We start from the raw sequence: 23,615 nt of genomic DNA, 5'->3' as shown, positions 1-23,615 counted from the left end.
TTTCTTTGGTTTTTAGGGTTTATTGAGAACTTGGATAGGAGAAGGAATGAGTGGGATACTCCAACAACCGAACTATGCACAAAATAGGCAGGACTATACAGAACTGCTGATTGATGCTGGTTAATGCTGACTGATGCTGGTTAACGCTGACTGATGCTGGTTAATGCTGACTGATGCTGGTTAACGCTGACTGATGCTGGTCATGGCTATGCCGCTTACTTTAGCTTCACCTTTGACTGTGAAAAGTTCTTTAAGCTCCCTAAGGTACTCTTTCCTAAGGTAGCTGACTTGTAGTGCAGACTGTACTGCTGAGATACTTTAGGGTCCTTCCGGACACCCTCTTAATTCCTTATTCTTCAGGGCTTCACAACTTGGCATCCCCTTTACTGCAACATCTCGGGTTAGCTGGCTCTCTGATCCCCTTGACCTCTCTGGAGTGGCCCCCTCTCTTAGGCAGACCCCTGGGCAGATCTTGAGTACTCACAACCACTGGTTTTCCAGAAGAATCCTGTCCTACAGCTCCACTTGGTCAGCACACATTGGATCCACCACAGCACAGCTCATCCCCTGGTCCCTAGGCCGACTGCCTGGACCACCTTCCTCAGCAACAGGAGGAGAGACAGCCATCACCCTCCTCCTGGGACCTGGCTTCCTGCCCAAAGACACCCTGTCACATGCTCCCTTCCTATTTATGTGCAATCCCAGGATACATTGCCGGAATGCCCTCCCGCTGGAACTGATATAAAACAGAGTGTGTCACTGGCTAGGTTTCCTCCACTGTCCAATGAGCTCCCTCATTGGCTGCAGTGGGGACACTCCCTCAGACCCAGTAAATCACACTTGGAAACATGTGACAAGCTAAACTAACAGATCAGACCCTCCTGATAAGCAGAACAGGGCCATAACTATGCTTTACCTAGCACCAACCTAGGAGGGGGCTACATATATACATTTAAATACTAGCAACGTACCCACACATCACTGGACTTTCGGTGATTATACCAAGATGATGCCTGCTGTTTTTTTTAGAGCTGGCTCTCTTGTAATAGCAATCAGAGTGGCTAACTATCTGCTAAATTGCTATTGCAAGCAAGCGGAGGTGATAACCCCCCCCCCCCCTATCGCCGCCTTCAGCAGCTCTCTCAGGTTCTCCTGTCCCACAGGGAGACCGTAGCAATCAACCGGCATGTCTGCTGGCTAACCGCACAGCCAAGCAAAGCTTTTTTTGGCTGTTTTTTATGGTAACCCAGAAGTGATGACATTACCTCCGGTTTAACTGGATGTCAACAGCGCTATTTTAAAAAAATCAACAAGTATTTAAAAGCACTGATATTGGTGATTTGAATGCTTTCAAGGACAGAGGATGGATTTGGGGGTCTTAAGGATCCCATATATATATATATATATATATATATATATATATATATGAAATGTTTGGGAGCTCTAACTAATTTTCTAGCAAAAAATACTGATTTTTACATGTAAACAAAAGTGTCAAAAAAAGGCCTGGCGCTAAAGTGGAAATATTTACTAAAAAGTATCCATCCAAAAAACTATTTCTTTAGACACTAGTTCACTAGTTACAAACTTTTTTTTATATTGACAGTTTCAAATGCCTTCTAAAATAATCCCACAGCCATGACTTTCAGAGACAAAAATGTTATTTGAACTCTACTTAGACTAATGTAATTAAAGTACATAAGTGCAAGAAGATTTAATGGCTGATAAAATAAAGATGAAAGTATGAAATATATTACAAAATCACAGTTGTTTGGGAGAAATAACCGTATTTGTTTTTTTGAAGGGATGTTATTTTGGCCTCTGCTTTGGTTTTAGGGTAAAACATAAATTTATTCATCAAATATATGGTCTAGATTTTGTGATGCAACTGACTGTTTTGAAGCAATAATTTACTGTAGCTTTTACTGAAAGATAAAAGTCACTTCATATCCTAAACACCAAATTTAGATGAATGTGTGGTAGTTGCAGGAAGTTGCAATAAACAAAATAGGTAAAACATTTCAGTATATACCAATAAGGGAGAATATAATTATGTAAAGAGTAAATAGAGTTAGTAAAACTTTAGCATGCCAAAGCATGATTACAGTTATGATAAATAATGTAATTAACCAGAGAAACAATCAAATAGTTGACTGCATTGTTAGAAACATTACAGATTCTAATTGGCAAGCAAGTGCTACAAACATTTTTTTTTTTTTTTGTTACACTTTTTAACATATCATTCCATCCATTTGTTTGAAGAATGATAACAAAGCAAGCCAACTCAAAACAAAGAATGCAATATCTGGTGGAATAATATGAACCTTGTCCCAAGAAATCAAGCAGGCCACTTCTAAAAAATAGTAGGATACTATCCTGTTTAGCATGCTCACTAGAGTTATGGTCAACTTTTCAGACATAGTGGCTGCATAGAAAACTGTGCTGTATGTGCATTGTTGTGCTACAATATTTGGTTTTATGTTTACCTGTCCTGATATATTCACTATGCTCTTTTTCATTATTTTCATATCAACACATTAATGCTTCCAAGCTTTTTTAATAAATGATAAATACATTGTTGCCATTACTTGCCCAGTACAACATATTACACACTACAACAACAAAATCAAGTAACTTTGTGGAGTCTATACTTCTTCTAGTGGAATGCGTCAACATGCATCCCTCTTCAGATTGGGAAATCCAAAATGAAACTTTAAAAAAACACAGGAGGGCGCAAACGCCTAGCGCATTACCCAAGGTTTATTAATACAAAGAAACCAAAAATCCAAATGGATACTCACAGAAGACAGAAGTAACAGCTCCGAGGAAGGGATTGTGTCCCCAAAACACATCAGCTGACCAACACTGCTATGTACTAGTCAGGTCACTCGATGCCCTACTGGTTGATTATTGGATATGTTGTCATGCTTGTTACTTCTGTCTTCTGTGAGTATCCATTTGGCTTTCTGATTTTATTGTTTACACTGTATTCAACATGATCTCTGAATTGGGAAGATTCTGATAAATTACATGATCCTCACCCCCATTCAGAGATTGTGTTATGTGCAGTGTCATAATTAAATGAGAGAGGAAGGAGAGACAGATCCCTGTCAGGAGTTCTTCATGACCCAAAACTATTAACCCTTTTAGCACTGGAAGTTTAGCATCAGAAAACGGTTCAACATCCCTGCATAGAAGATTTAATGAGATCTAGCAGCCAGCAAAGGAGTGGTACATCCTTCATTACAGCTAAGCTAGGTCACTAAAGCTGTAGAGATTTTGTTTAGCTACATTTTAACATTAAACCTCCACAAAGAAGGAGAATTTGGTGCTAGAAGCAATGCAGGGGAGGTCAGACTAGGGAAGACTAATGTGAAATCTCGGATGACTGTGAAACATAAGTAACTCTGACAAATCCAATAAAAGGAACAAGACAGTAATATTAAAGACCCCAATTTCCTAAAAAGGAAAAGGTCTCAAAGTCCTTAAACCCTAACAAGGTAATCAGAAAAAGCATTAGTCAAAGGCTAGTTAATACAAAGTCCTTAGCTCAGACTGTTTACAAGGATCACAGGAAGCAGGATCCACCAGATGTACTAGATTTTCCTATTATTACCATTTTAAACAGTGAACTAAATAGTGTGATAATAGTCATATTTGGGGGCCCAGTATAGTCAGTTCCTTATTCAAGAATAAAATAACAAGAACTGAATGTAAAGGATCAGATAGATCGAAACATCTGTCAGAAGAAGACACATACATTTTCTGAAAAAGTTCCAATACTTGAGAGCCTTCCTTTGTGCTAGAAGAGTCCATTTAAAGGACATGATTCATTGGTACATGGTTACACTAATTAACCATGAGAAGACAGAGAGTAGTTCCAGTTGAGACTTGAATAGGGAGTCTAACTGTCTGTGAGTAAAATCCCTTAAGATAAAAGATCCATCAACCAGTGTGTTGAGATGTCCATTAAAGTGAAAAGCTGGAAGGTCCACACAAGAGAGGGACCATTTGTCAAAGTATTCCCTATTAAAGGGTAAATGCTTCTAAACATTATTAAGAAGAAACCATGATTGCTTTGGAATTTCCCTAGTAGAAAAACTAGAAAAAGGTATTTTCTGTAAGACACACAATCTCTAAAAGACTCTATACCCGGTACAGCAAATTGATCCTCTTGTTGCATAGCAGAGCACACAGAGTCAATCAGATTGAAAAGTGTAGCTTTGCATATCTGTTTTATCAGGATCCTAGTCAAATACAGACTCTGCGGGAGTACGCTGTAAAGGTCCTGATTTTGAATCAGAGTTAACAACAGGGGCCTCGAGCACTCTGAGAAAAAAGAGCCCTATAGTTCGAACTAGGGTCTTCTGTAGATGACACTGGGCATGTATTGAATGTCTGTAAGCAGAAGTTTCCATTATTCACACACAGACTGATACAAAGTCATAATAGATATAGGAGGCATGGAAGTCACAATACAGGTTTTAGTTACAGGCAGCAGAGCTAAAAAAGCTACTAATGAGCATGAGCCTGTAGAAGTAAGGGTCCCAGGATTTAAAAAATACAGGCACAAGTTCTTTCTGGGTATGCCAGTCAACCACTCCCTGAAGCAGTAGGGAAGTATGAAACAAGTTCACACTATGCAGTGGTAATGTATTCTGAGCATCCTTTAACAGACTTGATGTACACAATAAAGATAAGCAACTAAACCCAAAATGAGTAAAAGCCTAGCCTAAAGTAGGTGCTGGTGAGAGTTGTAGGTGGACAAAAGTGATCAAATCACTGAAGGCAGGCAGGGGAGCAAGACTGAAGTCCAAATAATTTCCATTGCACAGAGTTTCCTCAGGTGTAACCATTACCTCAATTTCAAAGAAAAAAATTGCTTTAGTTGGTTTGTTGTCCAAATGGCCATATCTAATAAGTGCTAATTCCTTTGTAGACTGGATCTTCCTGTCAGCCTGTGCCATGACTCTTATTCTGGATAGTACCCGGCCTGCAGGTTACTGATACAGGAGACAAAGGACTGAGAAGTGACAAAATGCAAATATGGTTGGAAAGTGGTTTGCAGCTAGCACAGGATCCAAAGGTCTGTAAAGTGCCGTAATACAGTATCTAGTTTCCGAAAGACACATATTAGGTTATATTTGCCTGATTCAAGGGGTCACTTACATAGAGAGGTTTCAGAGTTGGATAACAGCAGAGGCTGTTCCACTTCACTGGACCTGGGGAATGCTCTGGGGTTAAGTAGCACTGTACACAAAGTTTTAAAAAAAGGCTACGATGCAGAGCTTGGTGCCAGAGGGCCACACAGCAAGATGCCATATCAAGAGGCTTGCTCAGAGAGTGAGTCTTCAAAGACTTTATCACACCAGAAGCTGTACCTCGGCACTGGACCAAGAAAGTGCTTTGTGACTAACTAACACAGTACATGAAGGTCTGCAAAGCCCCTTCATCAGAGCTTAGTGCCCGAAAGGTCATATTCCATGCTAGCCCTGCAATGTACGGTTCTGAGGGGTCTGGGTACAGTCTCCAAAACTATTGCTGAGAATATGTCAATCTGGAAGGTTGCTTTATTGACACTAGCTCAAGTAACATATTAGGCTTCTAGAATAAAGAGGAAAAAATCTACAGAATACAGGTGATATTGATAGAAGAAAAGCAAAAACATTTGCAAACAAGAAGGTAAGAAGCATTTACTTCAAAAGAGATAGTATGTCTCTTCTTCAATAAAAAGTCTTTCTGCTTACATTTTTTTTAAAGTAAACCGTCTCCTTAAAGATATATTTGCAAGATATAATTCAGTTTTACCACAAAGAATATAATGTAATGCTCTTTTCTGATCATTTCTTGTATCTGTTTAGTGGCACGAATGCAATGACACTCTGTAAAGTGGGCCTCTTAGCACAAAGCTAAAATGAACCTTGGGGAGCGTACTAATGAATATCATCAAAGTAATCACATGAACTAGGTTGCTATAATGTTATGAATAAATAGAAAAAATATATAATTACCAATGAAATAAGCCAGGAGAATAGCAAGAAGCACAGCTGCAGCAATGGCCGATAAAGCTGCACATTTCCAGCTGCAATACTTGGACGGCTTTTTGAGTTTGAAGGCATTTCTGGAGAAAGTATTTCTGGGTAACAGCCTTGGAGGAGGTGTGTATACTGTTCCTGATGTCAGTGGATATCCGGGAGAAGAGCTGCTGAATAAAGGAGTTGTCCCAGACGATGTCTTGAACAAGAAGTGCCTGAAAAAACAAGGAAACAAATGTAAAATACCTGATCGATGTTCAAATCAAGCTCTCATGGGGCTGAAACAAGAAGTGGCAGCAGGGATGGCATAATAATAAAGACCACAGTTTGTAAATGTAACTATACTACTGCTTCTCTAGTACAAATTCCCATAATGCAATACGCAAATCTAGTCAAATATTAATGCTAGTGTAAATGCATACAGATACAGACATGTTTAGCTGCAAGCAGAATTGACAGATACTGAATATTACATTTTTTTGGCACATTTAATTCATGAACAGAGGACATCTGTTAGCAAAAAAATACAAAATGTTATTAACTCACTCCCAGCATGTCCAAGCAAACTTATATCTGCACAATGTTTAACTGTTGGTTCAATGTTCCACTGACCTGACTGAAGCAGATAAATACTTGGATCAAATGTAACTATTCATAATATTGTAAATGAAAGATGAGCAAATCTGCCTGACTTTGACTTGTTATAGCCAAACTTTAAAAAAAAAAAAAATTGGCCTGGGGAGCAGGACGCTACAATGAGGGACATTTATAAAAGCAAAATAAATAAATAAATTAATACATAAATGCATAAATATGATGGTACAGCAGAGAAAGGATGCTATTTAAGTGATTGTAAAGCCCCCTTTTTTCTTTTTTTTAATACCAAACATGTTATACTTACCTCCTCTGTTCAGTTGGTTTTGCACAGGGCAGCCTGGATCCTCCTCTTCTTGGGTTCTTCTTTCTCCTGGCCCCTCCCTCCTATTGAGTGCCCCCCGACAAGCAAGCAGCTTACTATGGGGGCATCCGAATCAACCTGCAGCTCCATGTGTCCATTCAGACACGGAGCTGTCATTCGGCCCCGCCCCCTCTCTCTCCTAAATGACTGACTTTGATTGACAGCCGCGGGAGCCAATGGTGCCGCTGCTGGGTCTCAGCCAATCAGGAGGGAGAGTCCCGGACGGCCAAGGGACTCTTGGACATCACTGGACAGAGATGGGCCTCAGGTAGACAATAGGGAGGCTGAGAAGGGGCTGCTGCACACAGAAGGCTTTTTATCTTAATGCATGGAATGCATTAAGATAAAAACCTTCTACCTTTACAAGTCATGGAAAAGACACCAATCTTTCAAATTAAATACTTGGGATATGCCTTTAGACTGTGTGGTATTAGAAAACAGCACTGTGAAACTGACTTTTAACAAAATGAATCATACCTGAATTACAGAGGACTACCAAACACCCACTGCAGATGCTATTGATAAAACCAATATACTTTTTATATTGTACAATATACATGTAAATAGGAAAATATTTTCTCAGGTATATAGAGGTAAGGCAGGGGGTTGGATCGCACCTGGGGTGATGGTGTGCAGCAGAGACATAACTAGACCCTTCAGGGCCCCAGTGCAAGAAACCATGAAGGGCCCCCCCCGACCCTTGGTCGGAGCCCTTCCCTTTAAGCCTGGGGCTCTTCTCACTGATCCTGGAGCCCTTTACTCTCATTGCGGGGCCCTTAATTACTGTCCTGCAATGGGACCCTTTCACAAGTTCTGCAGTGGGCCCCCTTCCTGCTATCTTGGGGCCTCCCCACGGTGGTGAAATGCCAGGGCCCGGTCGCAAGTGTGACCTTTGCGATCCTGGAGGTTCACCCACTGGTGTCAGTAGTTTTTATTTTTTTGGTATTTTAATTGTATTATTTTTTAGCATTTTATTTTATTTTTTTACAATGTCACTGACTATGACTCTGTCCATTCAGAAAAGGAAGGAGCTGGTAAATTACATATTTACTGACCCCTTCCTGGTTCTCTTTTGTGACACATCCTCTGCAGCAGCCAGCAGGAGAGGATAGGGAGCACAGTGGGGGGGGGGGGGGCAGAACAGTAGGGGGGACCAGGGGAGCACACAGAGGCCCAGAGAGCGGGGGCAGCATACAGAGGAACTAATATCCTCCATTTTCCTCCAGCAGCTACAGGAGGAAAAAGGAGGACAGTGATTTCTCTACATGCTACCCCCACCGCCCCTTCTATCCAGGTGTACAGGGGAGACAGGGGAGACGCACAGGCCCCCTGAAGCATGGGGTCCAGTTGCAATTGCCACCCCTGCAACTCCTGTAGTTACGCACCTGGTGTGCAGTGTTTTGAATGAAATGTTTTTGCATTTAATTTTTATTAAAGGATGAAGTAAGGCAGGAATAGACTGTCAGCAACAGCTGTGTGATGCACTCTTATCACTCCAAGCTAAAAGTTTAAATTTAAAAAAGAAAATGGACCCCCAATTAAAAAGTAAAAAGGCAGCTAATTTAACAATTTAAGAGCCAGCTATCAATCACTTGTTGCAGACAGATCTTGGTCCTTAACAGGATCAAACGTACAGATTTGAAAACACAGACAGGGCACATGGGAAAAAACAGCACTACAAGTAAAAAAATAGTTTGTTAAAGTAGATTTAAAGCCAACTACTTATTGGAATAAAAGCTTTGAAATGATAATATCATTTGGAAAGGCTTTTTTTTTTATAGTTTTTTTATTTAATTTTCATGAAAATAAGGATACTGATATAAAGGTTCTTGTGGGCACTTTGTTTTATTGAGTGACAATTCTCTGCTTCATCTCCCACAGTTTCTCGCCTGTAAGTCACCATGTCACATGCTCTCCCAAAGGAACTGAGTTGATGTGCATTGCTCAGGCATATTCCACAGTTGTTACCATGAAAAACAGCCCTATGAAAAAACACATGCAGTCTGTTATCACTGTAATGCATGTGGACAGGGGCAAGCTGTAAAGATGTAACATATTTAAAAAAATGTCAACATCCTTCCCTCCCCCACAACCAAATTCTCTAAAAAAAACACAATAATTTTCTACCTACATCAAAATTTCATAATGGTTTACAACTTTACTTCTGCTTTTTTAGACCTGCCTACACACCCTACAATAATCTCTCTATATCCAGTCTATCAGGAACACTTCTGTACTTTCTCTATCACAGCTAAAGCTCATTGTGAATATGGCTGTTGTCACCTTACCATTTAATAGTGAGGGGGCTAGCATATCCAAACTTAACATTTATTCCTATTAGTGGGGGTTTAAGGGCATTTTCACCCTTAAATGCAAGCAATAATGTATGACTAAATGCCTATATGTCTAATTTTGTGCATTTAATTTAAAAAAAGAAAAAAAAAAACATGAACCCCCCCACCCCCCATTCGTGTGGTTGCACTTTCTTGTTATGCAATGTGATGGAGTAGAGATTTACCTTAGTGCAAATGTGTAAATACATTGAAGTGAATGTTCAAAATTAAATGTAAACCCTAAATAAATGACATTTAGTTTTCTTAATCACTGAGTATATTAAACAATTACCATTTATTTAATTATTATTTTTAATCCCCTTTTTCATCTCATTTTTTTTTTCTGTCACCTCACACCTATATACACTTGCTCCAGCATGAGCTGCACATCATTGCCCAGGGTGGGTTCCTCAAAGTGACAACAATGGACTCTGTCTACATAGTGCCTTATAGTTTCCAATGCAAGCACATGTGCTGGCATATCAGTACAGAAAAACAATTAGTAGACAGATCCAGAATGTTGTCTCCCTATATAAAGAAGCACCAAGGCACCTTCATGTCAGGATAACCATTTCATTTCTGAAATGACTTTCACATGTTAAAGTTTCTGAGAGTTTTAAGTGATTTGGTTTACATCTCCTTTAATGTGGATAAAAGCACAGCATTTCTACATGCACATTTAGCTGTAGTACAAAGATATGAATAGTTATACAGCAATAAGTAAGTTTCTATTTTTCAATTCATATTTTGCCGGGTATCTGTGTACATCGCTGTATTTAATGCTGCAACAATGTCCAGTAGTTGGAATGCACAATGGAGGATTACTATTTCCCATTTATGGAATGCAATTCTATGTCCCGCCCACCTTCTGTTATCGTAAGTGTATAGATGGTTGCTGTCATTGACATTTGACCACACCTCTGACAACGTCATATCGTGACGCAACGCATAGGAAGGAGCCAACGGTGCATGACGCACATACAGACGGGGTACGTGGCAGCCATCTTGTGGGTTTGAAACAAACACTTGTGGATTCAGTGTGATTGCTCTGCATTGGTGGATATGCTAAAATGTTTTTATCTGAGTGTAAGTCACTACTATTTATAATAAATGTTCTGATGAAATTTACACTATGGAAGGTGTCCTGCTTATCTCCACATTTTACTGGACCATTGAGACCAAGGGAGAAGAACATTGGGGGAGAACGCTGAGAGGATCTCATGGTTGTTCACATTTTACATAGGATCTGCTGCCCATATTGACCTTTGTAATAAGGGTCAATGCGATTCGGTAAGAGGCTGTGTGATTGGGTGTTGGTGGCGGTCCTTACAGCACTAATAGAGGATTATCTCAGCGTAAAAACACTCTATATTTCTCCCCTTGGATGTGGACACTGTCTTAATTAATTGATCAGTGCTACACTTATTACTACAGTATTTTCATGCAGTAAAACACATACAAGCAAATGAATGTAAGTACTCATTTAAAATTAAAGTGGTTCTAAAGGCTAAAGGTTTTTTTTACCTTCCTGCATTCTATGTATGAAGGTAAAAAACATTCAGTTTGTGGCTTTCCCCTCAGTCCCCCTCATACTTACCTGAACCCAATCCTGATCCAACAATGTGCAAGAGAGCAGAGGCTCTCCCGGGTCTCTGCCGCCTCATTGGCTGAGACGCAGCATTGGGAGAATTGGCCAAAGAGGAGGGAGTGGGGGGTAGGGCTTAGCCTTACTCTGTGTGTCTCATGGACCCACAGAAGTGGCTCGGGTGTGAGAACACACGAGTGCCCCCAGAACAAGCAGGTTGCTATGGGGGAACTCAGCAGAGGGGCCAGAAGCGCTAGTGGGGGACTCAAAAGGAGGAGGATTGGGGGCTGTTCTGTGGAAAATCATTGCACAGACCAGGTATGTATGACATGCTTGTTGATTTTTGTATATGCTGCATTGTGCATGTGCTGTGTATTATGCACACACAATGAAAAAATGCTAGGGAATAGGAATAGTTTTTGGGCAGAAGAGCCTACCTCCTAGCAAAGTTTTTAGTTTATAAATTTAATTTTAAAGCTTTGCTTCTCTCAGAGATTATTTGGTTTTCTCCAGCATGTTCCAGGAAATGTAAAAGTTGATTTACCCTAGGTTCACATCTATGCCTTTTTTAGTGGGTTTTGCAGTTTGCAGAAACGCGCTACTGTCCATTTAACATGGTTTCCTATGGTACACGTTTACATCAATGGGTTTTTCAGCTAGTGTGTTTTTGGAAAGGGTCAGGGACATTTTTTTCCTGCAACAGATTAGGTTTTGCGTGTAAAAGACTTCAATGGATCGCACCAAAAATGCAAGTGTTGCGTTTTTGATGCATTCTTACATGCGTTTTGCATGTTGCATTTTGTGTTTTTTTTTCTCTCTTTAAACAAACTGTGTATAGCTAGTTACTAGTGGTCCATTAAGCTGGCCGCCATGTTTTTACCAACCAATGAGTCATCAGCTGTCAGCGAGCTTCCACACTGACAGTCGAATGTAAAAACAAGAATTGCCTACAATTAAAAAAACTGTAGAAAAAAAGGTGTGGGGTCCCCCCAAACTATACCAGGCCCTTTGGGTCTAGTATGGATTTTAAAGGTAAACCCCATGCCAAAATTTAACAAAACACACGGTGTGGGGTCCCCCCCAAAATTTATACTAGACCCTTTACCTGATCATGCAGCCTGGCAGGTCAGGAAAGGGAAGGGATGAGTGCGTAACGCCCCTACTGAACCATACCAGGCCACATGCCCTCAACATTGGGTGGGTGCTTTGGGCAGAGGTGGCTCTGCCCCCCACCCCAAAACAAATTTTTACCATGTTGATAGGGACAAGGGCCTCTTTCTCACTACCTTAGGTGGAGGTTGTGGGTGTCTGTGGGCAGGGGGCTTATCAGAATCTGGAAGCCACCTTTAACAAGGGGTTCCCCAGATCCCAGCCCCCCCACCCTTATGGGAATAAGTATGGGGTACATAGCCATTCACCAAAAAAGTGAATAAAGACAGTACAAGAGTTTTTGACAAGTCCTTTATTAAAAAAATAAAAAAACAATGTCCCCCAATGTAGATCAATTGAATGCCTGCTGCACCGCCGGACCCAAACAAGAAAAAAAAAAGCTCTGCTTTTAAAAAATGCTCCTGCAGTCTGCCTGTTCCACCGTGTGACATTTCTTAAATAGCTAAGGGGCGGGGCCACCCGACAACATCACCTGGTGGTACCGCCCCCATGTGATGTCACTGACGGATGCGTGGCCTGCTCCAACCAGCTATACACAGTTTTTAAATTAAATTTTAAAAAAGCAAAACGCATTAAAAATTCTTGAAAAAATTGAAAAAAAAAATGAAAATGCGCCTGATAACCGCATCAGCCGCAAACACATAGATGCAAACCTAAATGAATACAAAATTTATTTACTATTGTCGAGGTTTAAAATAATACATTAAAATATTATTTTTTTCAGTAACATAAAAATGTAGCATAATAATATTTTGCTTTCTGCTTTTGAGTCAGTGGGTGGAGCTTTAGACACCATTTCAGCGCTTAAAGGCTTTCAGTTGCTTCTTTGATGAAAAAAGTCTGTTTCTACAGCTCATTGATTCATCAACAGTGACTCATCTCTCAGACAGCTCATTGTAGCTCAAAGCATGCAACTTCAATGTGTTATATACTTAGCTAAACTATGGTATTCTGGAAATCCTTTGCCATGTATTAAATGTTTATTTTAAATAAAGAAAGCTCGGTATATAAACAGCTATAAAACAACAGTTTAAAAACTTTGCAAGCGGAGCTTTAGAAATCCTTTTTGTATTTAAAGGCTTTCAATTTGTTTCTTTGATGAAAGAAGCCTGTTTATGCAGCTCACTGACACACCGACATGATCCATCTCTTATCCAACAACTCAATCTGAAAAGGTTGTACCTCAAAGCATGCAACTCTGATGTGTGATTTATTTAGCTAAACCATGTTGCTCTGGGAATCCTTTGACATGCATTACATTTTTTTTTTTGTAATACGAAGAATGTGTATAAAAACAATTATAAAACATCTGTTTAAAAATGTAAAAACATAAAAAATCAACTAAAATAAAACTGACGCAAGCCCAGTGTTGTCTACCATTAAAGTAGACCATAATTGAGATAATTAGGGTGGCCACCATTGCTGACCTACAACTGAAAATGCTAGTTACCTGTCAATCTTCTATATTTACTGTAGTGAAACAAGCATTCATCCAGTAAAGTCACAACTCCTGATTTGCATACTTGTTCCATGTCAGTGGCTCTGAAAAATTTGAAGCCATGACAGTAATACAACCAGCATTTTAAGAAGTAGAAGTCAGCCATATATTCTCAGTACATGTTACCTAAACATCTTTGTAAGCAAGCTAATTAAATGTTAACACTTTGCTGTTTTGTGTACCTTTTCTTTAATAGGTCTTTACTGAGATTTTACAAATACAAATAAGTAAGATAATAATTTGTTACAAAACAGAGGTTCCGTCTAGAACAGGGGCATCATACTCAGTTTCATTGAGGGCTGGGAAGCAGGGTATAGAGGAGGGCTGGAGTCAGTTGAAAGCTGAGACTAGAGGAGGGGAAGACAATGGGGTGTTGCGGCTGCACAGAGAGTGCAGGATCTGTAGGAGGAGTTCTGTCCTCCTCTCTGCTGCTGACTGCTGGTTTTGTGGGGGGGGGGGGGGTCAGGGGGGTGTGCAGAGACGAGAACCTCTATAGCTGCACAGAGAAATGCAGGATCTGTTAAGGGATTCTGTCTTCTGCAGCCAACTGCTAAGACAAGGTGGGTGCCGCAGCTGCAGGAGAGGTGCTAGGGCCACATGAAATAGCCCGGAGGTTTTACACATATGGTCTTGAGTATAGGTCACTTTGGTTTAACTAGACAAACATATTAAGCATATATAGATTGTGGAATAATCGGGGGCAATTATGCCCAGTACATCTGCTCTAGGATTTCAACTCTAGATGGGAACCGGAAGAATACGAGGGGGGTGGGGGGTAAGAGGAGGGAGGGATTTTGTGTATCTTTAAAGGAAAACTGCCAAGAGGTAAAAAAGATGGACAAGGTATTAGGATATAAACTTTTTTAAATGTTACCAATCACCAATCTGCACACATACTATCTACAATGTATAGATTAACTGTCTTTAGTGGAGGATTTATTTACTTTTTTTATCTGATATATCAGGGTTTCCTCTAGGTGGTGGAAAAGCTCATGGTACAAAGAACATTAGATATACAACATTTCTATAACAGTCTTTATTTTTTGCTACAGGTCCAAAAATATATAGAATTTTTTTCTTTTTTTAATCCCAACTGGTAGAGGTCTCTTTTAAATAGTTAAATCAGCTATATTTTATCCTCATCCTGATATACTTTAAAGTTCTAATTAGGCTGCTAATTGCATCCATTCATATGCATATCCGTGTGTAGCCAGCTATGAAGAATGTGTATATTTTTAAACAAAAGCAAAAACTTGATTTAGTATTTTAACAGCTGAGAGGTAAATTTGCATTGGAATAAAATCTTCTGCTACTCAATGAAACACAAAATAAAGAAAATACTTCATAACTTCAAAGCATTATGTGCTTAAAATACAATAATATCTGTAAATACACTTGTAAACAGTAGGGGCATATCATGATGTATCAATGAATATTTAAATGATGCTTTCTACACAAAACTGCAAAAGAGAAACATAAATATGGTTATTATTATTATAGTGGGGATGATTTTATTGGTACTCCTAGAGGACTAGCAGGTACATAGAATCACACATAACAAGACTCTGGTGAAGGCAGAATTTTTACTATATTCAAGAGTTTAATAATAATCACTTCTGTGATAGTTTACATAAAGCCTTCTATTGTAACCTACCTATGATCAATTAACTCCGTACACACACACACACATACCCATACCCGCCAATATGTGCCATGTTCCTCGTGAAGTTGGAATGATGAAGCACGTAAGATGAGACTAAGCTACATCATCACATTTGTCTTTTTTTTCCACCAGGACTACCTGATTGTGGCATACTATGCTTTTAGTAAGATGATATTAAAGGGATGTGAGTCGTTTTTCTATGATTTCCTGTGAAAGCCTATGGTTGAAAGTATATAAATGCTGGTGCTATAAGACCTGCCTATATTTTAAAGGCTATAAAATCTGGTGAGTTTTATTCCATAGGTCATGGGCCCATTGTTGTGTGGCGCCTTTCGGAAGACTGTAAAGAATAGGTGGCTCTATGTTTTCATTCATATCACATTGCATTGGAATGATTGGACTATTACAACTAGAAGGACTTTTTTGAAAGTTGAATTATATTTTGAGATTATCACATTTATGAGGATTTTAAATATATATATATATTTATATATATATATATATATATATATATATATATATATATATATATGTGTTACAATTATATGTGTATTGAATTTATTATCGCTGGCTTTTTTTTAGTTATTTATTATATTGCAACCTGTCTATAGATACTTGCTTGCACCTGACAGGAAAATTAGAAACTCTTAAGGAATCCTTTAACTGTGGTGGCAATGAACCAGGCAGGAATCTTATCCACAAGAAACTTCTGAGCCGTTGTTGATACAGCTATACACATCTTACACAAAAGTCAACAAAGTTATTACATCTCTCAAGCCAAAACCTTTGTTTCTAGTTTTGTAAAGAGTGGAGAAAATGAACAACTCTTGTTGGGTTTTGCTACTTTCTGGGCCTCTATTAGGTCGGCCATACATGGATTGTAATTCGGCCAGTTGTGCAGAGACCAGATGAAGTTCAATCCATGTATGGGCAGGCTGGTTGTACACAAGTTGATCAATCGACTTGTGTACAACTAGCCTGCTGGTTTTTATCCAAATGATCAGTGCCACCGGCTATAGCCAGCAACACTAATCATTGCATTCTGATGATGGGGAAGTCTCCTTGCTGTCAGAATACAATAATGCATTGGGTGCGATTCAAGGCATTTTCTTTCTGGTTTACTGGTTGAACAAAAAAAAAAATGCAAATGTTTGGGCTACCTTAACCACTTGCCGACTGCGCACAGTATATTTACTGCGGCAGTCAGCCCCGGCGACGTAGGTCTACGTCGCTCGCCTGTCACTCCTTCTAGAGCCAATAGCGGGCGAGCGCGCGCCCGCCGAGGCACGCGCCCGCCGAGGCTCATTCACGGAGGAGTGCGGGAGTGTGACTGGCGGACCCGATGTCCGCCGGTCACACTACGATCGCCGGTACAGCGGGAGAAAGACAGAGCGGCTTATGTAAACAAGCCACCTGTCAGTTCTCCCTGTGTAAAAGTGAAGATCAGACGGTTCGACTATGTAGAACCGTTGATCTTCATTTTTACACCAATAGCATTGTCCCTGCACAGTTAGAATCACGCCCCTAGGACACACTTAACCCCTCCCTGTCCAATACAGTTAACCCCTTCCCTGCCAGTGTCATTTTTGCAGTAACAGTGCATATATATAGCACTGATTACTGCAGTAATGTCACTGGAACCCCCAAAAGTGTCAAAAATGTCAGTCAAGGGTCCGATCTGTCCGCCGCAATGTCGCAGTACTGCAAAAAAAATCACAGATCGCCGCCATTACTCGTTAAAAAAAAAACACCAAAAATGACAAAAATCTTTCCCTTTGTTAGTAAACACGATAACTTTTGCGCAAACCAATCAAAATACGCTTTTTGCTATTTTTTTTACCAAACATAGGTAGCATAAAACAAATTGGCCGAAAATGTTAAAAAATTTTGATTTTTACATTTTTTGGGGGGGAATTTCATATAAAAAAAGTGAAAAATATTGTTATTTTTGCAAAAATTACGCTATTTTTTTGTTTATAGCGCATGATCAAAAAATCGCACAGGTGATCAAATACCACCAAAAGCAAGCTCTGTTTGTGGGAAAAAAAGGACGTGAAATTCGTTTAGGTACAGCGTCGCACGACTGCGCAATTGTCTGTTAAAGTCACGCAGTAAAAAATCGCAAAAAACCCCCTGGTCTTTTAGCAGGAAAATCCTCCGGTGGTAAAGTGGTTAAAGAGTTATCCTCACTTTACAACAAAAAACAAAATGGGTGGGACTTTGAGGCAAGAATAGTCAGAAAAACAGATATGTATAAAAATACCAAATGTTTTATTTAGAACATAATATAAAACATCAAAAAAGAGGTATAAAACACCACACATTGGATACATGGAGAAGGCATAACACATGTTATTTTAAATCTGCCACATAGGCTGAGAGACCCAGTGGTAACCCCACAAACTTGTATTAGACACAAGTGGTATATTTTTGAGTTATCCTCACTTCTTGTTCTGCTGACAATTGTCTCAGCAGACAGCAGGTAAGGAAAAATCTCAACAGGGACAAAGACAGGCAGAAAAAAAATGAACTGGGGTTCTTGTTATTCCTTGCACTACTAAAAAAAAATAATTTGTATTTTTATCTGTGTGGAATTTTCTGTCTGGTTAAATGTTGACAGGACAGGAAGTGAGGGTAATTCTAACAGAGCCTGTGATAGAAGGTAAAATCTGATTTTAAGTTTTAATTTCACCCCATTCTAACCAAAACTAGAAAAAAAAAAGGTTTTGGCTTGGTGTACACTTTGGTGTTACTTTACTAAAGGCTGTTTACTGTACAAGGGAAGTTGTACTTTGCAAGAGGATTTTCCTTTAGCTTAATGAATGAGGTGAATCATTCAATCATGTGCAGGCAAAATGCAATTTTTTTCATTTTCTCTGCATATGATTGGGTATGTTTTGCAAAGTGAAATATTGACCACATTCACTAATTTCTGGGGCAAATTACCTTGCAAAGTGGAACTTCCATTGAAAAGTAACTGGCCTAATTGCTTTTAGTGAATCAACCCCCTCAAGCTTATTTTTTTAAAAGTGTTGATCCAAAAAAGACAAAAGAAAATATTAGCGAGTGCCATTTTACTGAAAGTTAAAAGAAAAATCCTTCTTCGTAAGTTTTGAGATATCTTCCCATGGCAAGCCAGGTAAATATGGGTAGGGTTGAGCGAACACCTAGATGTCCGTGTTCGACGGGTTCGGCCGAACTTTAAAAAAAAGTCCGGGTCCGTGTCCCGGACTTTTACCGAACTTTTCCCGGACACCGAACCCCATTGAAGTCAATGGGGACCCGAACTTTAAGGCACTAAAATGGCTCTAAAACACCAAAGGAAAGGGCTAGAGTGCTGCAAATGGCAGCAAAACGTAATTAAGAGCATGGCAAGTGCTCTGCAAACAAATGTGGATAGGGAAATAACTTAAAACAACAAAAAAAAAACAGAAAAATAAAACAATGTTCTTCTTCATCTCTGAAGGACGAGGCCCATATGGAGTAGGAGGGAGGTTGAGGTGGTGGTGGATGTGGCGGTGACATAGGCGTGCGCACAGGGTGTGCTGGGTGTGCCTGGGCACACCCTAATCACCTAGGGCACATAGCATTGCCAGTGAGGAGATGGGAAAGATCTCCCTGGGACCTGCTCTGCTCTATTTCTCCTTGCCTACAGGTACATGGCCCCGATACATTACTCTCCCTGCTGGCAAACACATGCATGTGTATTTCAACTTTGGGGTGCACACCTTAATGCGATAGGCTGCGCACACCTATGGGCGGTGTAGGTGGAAGCGGCGGTGGAGGAGGACCAGGGCCGGATTAACAGCATCATGGGCTTGGTGCTGAGGATTTTGAAGGGCCTTAAGGGCCGTGCCTTGCCATGCACCCAGAGGAGGAAGGGTGCAGCCATGCATGCCTAATTCAACATGGGATGCTGTCTCTGAAGCCCATAAACACATCCATGCTTCGCCAACTGTCCCTCCTTGTCCGGCCTTCACGCTGTGTGGGGAGGTTCTGAGGGTGCTGCCTGGGGAAGCGAGCATAGAAGCCAGACTTCTGTGTTTACAAGTGACAGAAGAGCGGTAACAGTGAATATGGCCAACCCGGGGCCTATATAAAAGGTAGGGGCCTGGAGCTGCAGCTCCAATAGCCCCTACATTAATCTGGCCCTGAGGAGGAGGACGAGGTAGCCAACACTGCTTCTTTTCAAAAATTTTAAATGAGGGTACACCCCAAAAGAGTGAGAAAGAGCAAAAATGGAACAATGGGTGGGTAAGGTCGGTATCCATTGCTATTCTGCATAAGGTACGGAAAAGTCCCGTGGGATCCATGCCTGGTTCATTTTAATGAACGTGAGCTTGTCCACATTGTCTCTGGACAGGCGGCTGCGCTTGTCTGTTATAACGCCCCCAGCCGTGCTAAATACCCGTTCAGATAATACACTGGCTGCAGGGCACGCCAGCACCTCCAAGGCGTAAAGGGCAAGCTCAGGCCATGTGCCCAATTTGGAGACCCAGAAGTTGAAGGGGGCAGACCCGTCATTCACTACATGTAGGCGTGTGCACACATACTGCTCCACCATGTTGGTAAAATGCTGCCTCCTGCTAAGACGTTCCATCTGAGCTGCTGGTGCTGCTGTTTGTTGTGGCGTGCTGACAAAGCTTTTCCACATTTCGGCCATGCTAACCCTGCCTTCTGAGGTGCTGGCGGTGCCCTGGTTGCGTTGGCGACCTCCTCCTCCTCCTCCTCTGCCTTGTGCTTCCACTGTGGCCCCGCTGTCAGATGGGAATGCCAGCAGCATGGCGTCTACCAGCGTGCGCTTGTACTCGCGCATCTTGCGATCGCGCTCCAGTGAGTGAATTAAGGACGGTACGTTGTCCTTGTAACGGGGATCCAGCAGCGTGGCCACCCAGTAATCAGCACAAGTTAGAATGTGGGCAACTCGGCGGTCGTTGTGGAGACACTGCAGCATGTAATCGCTCATGTGTGCCAGGCTGCCCAGAGGCGACGAAAGGCTGTCCTCTGTGGGAGGTGTATCGTCCGTGTCCTCTGTATCCCCCCAGCCACGCACCAGTGATGGCCATGAGCTGGCCTGGGTGCCACCCTGCTGTGAACATGGTTCCATCTCCTCCTCCAGCTCCTCCTCCTCCTCATCCTCCTCATCCTCCAGAACTGTGCCCCTGCTGGACAATTGCGTCCCTGGCGTTTGCGTGTGCAGGAACCCACCCTCGGAGCCCCTTGCGAATGACTGCCCTGAAAGCCTTGGAAATGTTACCTCTTCATCCTCCTCCTCCTCCTCATCCTGTGCCACATCCTCTTCCATCATCGCCCGAATTGTTTTTTCAAGGAGGCATAGAAGTGGGATAGTTAAGCTGAGAACGGCGTCATTGCCACTGGCCATGTTGGTGGAGTACTCAAAACAGCGCAACAAGGCACACAGGTCTCGCATGGAGGCCCAGTTATTGGTGGTGAAGTGGTGCTGTTCCGCAGAGCGACTCACGCGTGCGTGCTGCAGCTGAAACTCCACTATGGCCTGCTGCTGCTCGCACAGTCTTTCCAGCATGTGCAAGGTGGAGTTCCACCTTGTGGGCACGTCACATATGAGGCGGTGAGCGGGAAGGCCGAAGTTACGCTGCAGCACTGCCAGGCGAGCAGCAGCAGGGTGAGAACGCCGAAAGTGCGCACAAACGGCCCGCACTTTCTGCAGCAGCTCTGACATATCGGGGTAGTTTTTAAGGAACCTCTGCACCACCAAATTCAGCACATGCGCCAGGCAAGGGATGTGCGTCAAACCGGCTAGGCCCAGAGCTGCTATGAGATTTCGCCCGTTATCACACACCACCAGGCCGGGCTTGAGGCTCGCTGGCAGCAACCACTCATTTGTCTGCTGTTCCATGCTCCTCCACAACTCCTGCGCGGTGTGTGGTTTGTCCCCCAAACAGGCAAGTTGTAAAACTGCCTGCTGTCGTTTACCCCTGGCCGTGCTGAAGTTGGTGGTGAAGGTGTTACGCTGTCCGGATGAGGAGGCGGTAGAGGATGAGGAAGCGGAGTAGGAGGAGTTACGAACAGGAGGCAAACTGAAGCGCCCTGCAATCCTCGGTGGTGGAAGGACATGCGCCAAATTGCTATCCGCCTCAGGCCCATCCGCCACTGCATTTACCCAGTGTGCCGTTAGGGAGATATAACGCCCCTGACCGTGCTTACTGGTCCACGTATCCGTAGTTAGGTGGACCTTGGCACAGATGGCGTTGCGCAGTGCACACCTGATATTTTCCCCCACTTGGTTGTGCAGGGAAGGGATGGCTTGCCTGGAAAAGTAGTGGCGGCTGGGCACGACGTACTGTGGGACAGCCACCGACATAAGGTTTTTAAAACTGTGCGTCTCCACCAGACGGAATGACAGCATTTCAAAGGCCAATAATTTTGAAATGCTGGCATTCAGGGCCAGGGATCGCGGGTGGGTAGGGGGGTACTTCCTCTTCCTCTCAAGTGTTTGGGAAATGGAAAGCTGAACGCTTCCACGGGACATTGTGGAGATGGTTGTTGGTGACCCAGGTGGTGGTGTTGCTGACAGATCGTCTGTTTGCGGGGTGGCAGGTGCCGGTATCACTACAGATGTGGCTGGAGCGGCCGAGACTGCAGCAGAAGAGGAAGCAGGATGAGCCAGAGACGTTTCTTGGTTTTGAAGGTGTGTACTCCACTGCAGCTCGTGCTTTGCACTTAGATGCCTGATCATGCAGGTTGTGCTCAGGTTGAGAAGGTTCATGCCTCGCTTCAAGCTCTGATTGCACAGGGTGCAAACCACTCGTGTCCTGTCATCAGCACATTTTCTAAAGAACTTCCACGCTAGAGAACTCCTTTGAGCTGACTTTGGTGCGCTCGTTCCCTTGCTGCGTTGGGCAGTAGCGGGCGTAGTGTCTAGGGCACGGCCGCTCCGCTTCTGCACCCTGCTCCCTCTTCTGCTGTGCTGGTGGCTCTGTGCGACCACCGCCTCTTCCTCCAAACTACTCAGGTCACCTGCATGACGTTCATTCCATGTGGGGTCGAGGACCTCATCGTCCTCCACATCATCTTCCACCCAGTCTTCACCCCTGCCCTCCTTGTCGGTCTCCACAATGCTGAACGCCGCAGCAGTTGGCACCTGCGTTTCGTCATCATCGGAGACGTGCTGCGATGATCCTTGCATGTACTCATCTTGAGAAATAAGTGGTTGGGCATCGCTGCACTCAATCTCTTCCACTTCTGGGGCAGGGCTAGGTGGATGGCCCTGGGAAACCCTGCTGACAGAGTCCTCAAAAAGAATAAGAGACTGCTGTATGGCTTGGGGCTCAGACTGCTGGCCTGATTTGCAAGGGGGTGAGGTGAAAGACGGTTGGACATTGGCTGCAGGTGCCAACTCTGACCTTTCTGCAGTAGACTGGGTGGGAGACAATGTGAAGGAACTGGAGGCACTGTCAGCAGCAAACCAATCTACTATCGCCTCAACTTGTTCTGGCCTCATCACTTCTAGGGGCGTTTGATGCCCTACCAAATACTGATGCAGGTTCTGTCGCCTACTCACACTTGAGGAAGGTGTTTCACTTGTGCGTGTAGCTGGCACAGATCGACCATGTCCTCTCCTTGCAACAGGAGCTCTACCAGCAGCACCACGACCCAGGCCACGGCCCTTATTTGACGGTCTCCTCATATTTCTGTAATTTAAGATCTTGCCCTAGAAAGGTTTTTATTGAATAGCGGAATAGAAAATATGATCCAAAAAAAGTGTATGTATATCACACGTACACAACCACACTAGGCCCCAATTACTATTGTTTGTACCCCTAAAAGGCTAGATGAGGAGTAGGGGGAGTATGGAACAGGCAGCACCCTCAAACCTTCAGAAGTATGAGATGAACCCCAACAACTTGGAAAGGTGGATCTCTCTCACACGTACCGACACAGACTATCCCGCAATTCAATTGATCCTCAAAGGTTTTTATTGAATAGCGGAATAGGAAATATGATCAAAAAAAGTGTATGTATCTCGCACGTACACAACCACACTAGGCCCCAATTACTATTGTTTGTACCCCTAAAAGGCTAGATGAGGAGTAGGGGGGGTATGGAACAGGCAGCACCCTCAAACCTTCAGAAGTATGAGATGAACCCCAACAACTTGGAAAGGTGGATCTCTCTCACACGTACCGACACAGACTATCCCGCAATTCAATTGATCCTCAAAGGTTTTTATTGAATAGCGGAATAGGAAATATGATCAAAAAAAGTGTATGTATCTCGCACGTACACAACCACACTAGGCCCCAATTACTATTGTTTGTACCCCTAAAAGGCTAGATGAGGAGTAGGGGGGGTATGGAACAGGCAGCACCCTCAAACCTTCAGAAGTATGAG

General features: G+C 42.4%; 1 protein-coding gene across 1 annotated transcript in view; it reads right to left on the bottom strand.

Annotated features, from left to right (window-relative positions):
* The window catches only part of LOC309552099 (teneurin-2-like), a 1,659,581-nt gene that overhangs the window by 692,108 nt on the left and 943,858 nt on the right, over positions 1 to 23,615 (bottom strand). The window contains exon 6 of the mRNA XM_082252878.1: positions 6,012 to 6,250. Coding sequence (XP_082109004.1) covers positions 6,012 to 6,250 — 239 coding nt within the window. The remainder of the gene's footprint in view (positions 1 to 6,011; positions 6,251 to 23,615) is intronic.

The sequence above is a fragment of the Pelophylax lessonae genome, assembly GCF_965119305.1.
Source record: "Pelophylax lessonae genome assembly, chromosome: 4".
Lineage (NCBI taxonomy): Eukaryota > Metazoa > Chordata > Amphibia > Anura > Ranidae > Pelophylax > Pelophylax lessonae.
Note: the sequence above shows the minus strand (reverse complement) of the source record. Positions and strands in the feature narration are given on the sequence as shown.